This window comes from Anarrhichthys ocellatus, unplaced genomic scaffold (assembly GCF_004355925.1).
Source record: "Anarrhichthys ocellatus isolate YVR2014 unplaced genomic scaffold, GSC_Weel_1.0 scaffold88, whole genome shotgun sequence".
NCBI classification, from domain to species: domain Eukaryota; kingdom Metazoa; phylum Chordata; class Actinopteri; order Perciformes; family Anarhichadidae; genus Anarrhichthys; species Anarrhichthys ocellatus.
Window position 1 is genome coordinate 130,201 of NW_022280118.1, and position 1,249 is coordinate 131,449.

The 1,249-nt window shown below is 45.4% G+C and overlaps 1 protein-coding gene across 2 annotated transcripts in view; it reads left to right on the forward strand.

The window, feature by feature from the left end:
* Nucleotides 1-1,243, forward strand: part of lpp (LIM domain containing preferred translocation partner in lipoma) — a 118,885-nt gene extending 117,642 nt beyond the window's left edge. For both annotated transcript variants that reach the window (XM_031875323.1, XM_031875322.1), the window contains one exon: nucleotides 1,046-1,243. In XM_031875323.1, the coding sequence (XP_031731183.1) occupies nucleotides 1,046-1,174 (129 nt within the window). In that variant the 3' untranslated portion in view covers nucleotides 1,175-1,243. The remainder of the gene's footprint in view (nucleotides 1-1,045) is intronic.
* The last annotated feature ends 6 nt before the right edge of the window (nucleotides 1,244-1,249 follow it).

Sequence of the window (1,249 nt, forward strand, 5' to 3'; positions counted from 1 at the left end):
AGAGAGAGAGAGAGAGAGAGAGAGAGAGAGAGAGAGAGAGAGAGAGATGTTGAGAGTGTAACCCCCGTGTTAGAAGACAGCGAGAAAAATAATGCTAAAAGCAATGTGTGTGTCTGTATTGTGTGGAATTGTCTGTGTGGGTATCACCCTGTAAGAAGAGTGTAGAGCACACACTGTTTCACAGGCTGTAGATCAAACACACACTGAAGGCTGGAGTCAGACTAAAGGTCCACACAGGGCACTTTAATAGACACAACATTTTCATTTAAGAGCTCTTCTTCAGGCGGCGGTGAGCAGAGCAAGAGACAAGTACAATCCTCCTTCAGGTACCATTTGGGATCTTATTATTGATAATTGAGAGTCAATCTTCTCCCAGACTGAACCAATCAGAGCAAAGCTAGATAACATTGTTACTTTTATGCCTCTACCAAAAAGGGCTGAAGTGGAGAAAAAGCTTATAGAAAAATAATAGAGAATATCTAGATGGAGAGGTCAACATATATATAGATACATACTGTATTTGTAATGTGAATGCTAACGTCATAATGCTAACATGTTTAGCATGTCTACCATCCTCTGGAAATGTCTGAGTCTGATCCAAGACTTAGATTTACCATACTGTTGATTGAATATGTATCAGACACATTGAAATAACATTGGCCACACCTTATTGTTCACCAGCTGCTCGATTCAAATACAGAAGCTGCTGATTCAAAACTAAAGCTCAAGTTATTGATACAAATGGAAACTGATGTGAGTAATCAGCTCGAGAAAAGAATGTGCCTCTGTAGGAGTCGTTGGGGCAACGAGAAACCCAAAAGTGTTAAGACAAAGGGGTCTTATGTCTGATTGTAAAAACCAGTAGTAGCACTTCCAGACTCACCAGCTGCTAGAAAACCCAAAACACTGGCTTCAGCCTCCTGTAACATGGACGCTGGCTGTGTCTTTGAGCAGCAGCAAGCGTCTCATTTAGGGTCGCGAGCACGAAGGTGCCCGATAGGTGAGCGCATGGCTAATCGCTCTGTTGTGTGTCTGTGTCCTGCAGGACTGCGGCTCTCTGCTCTCAGAGGGGGACAACCAGGGCTGCTACCCTCTGGACGGACACGTCCTCTGCAAAAACTGTAACAGCAGCCGCATCCAGGACCTCACCGCCAAGGCCACCACTGACCTCTGAGCAACCCGCCCGGTCACCTCCACTGTGATAACCCTCCCTCTCTCCCTGTCTCTCTCTCTCTCTCTCTCTCTCTCT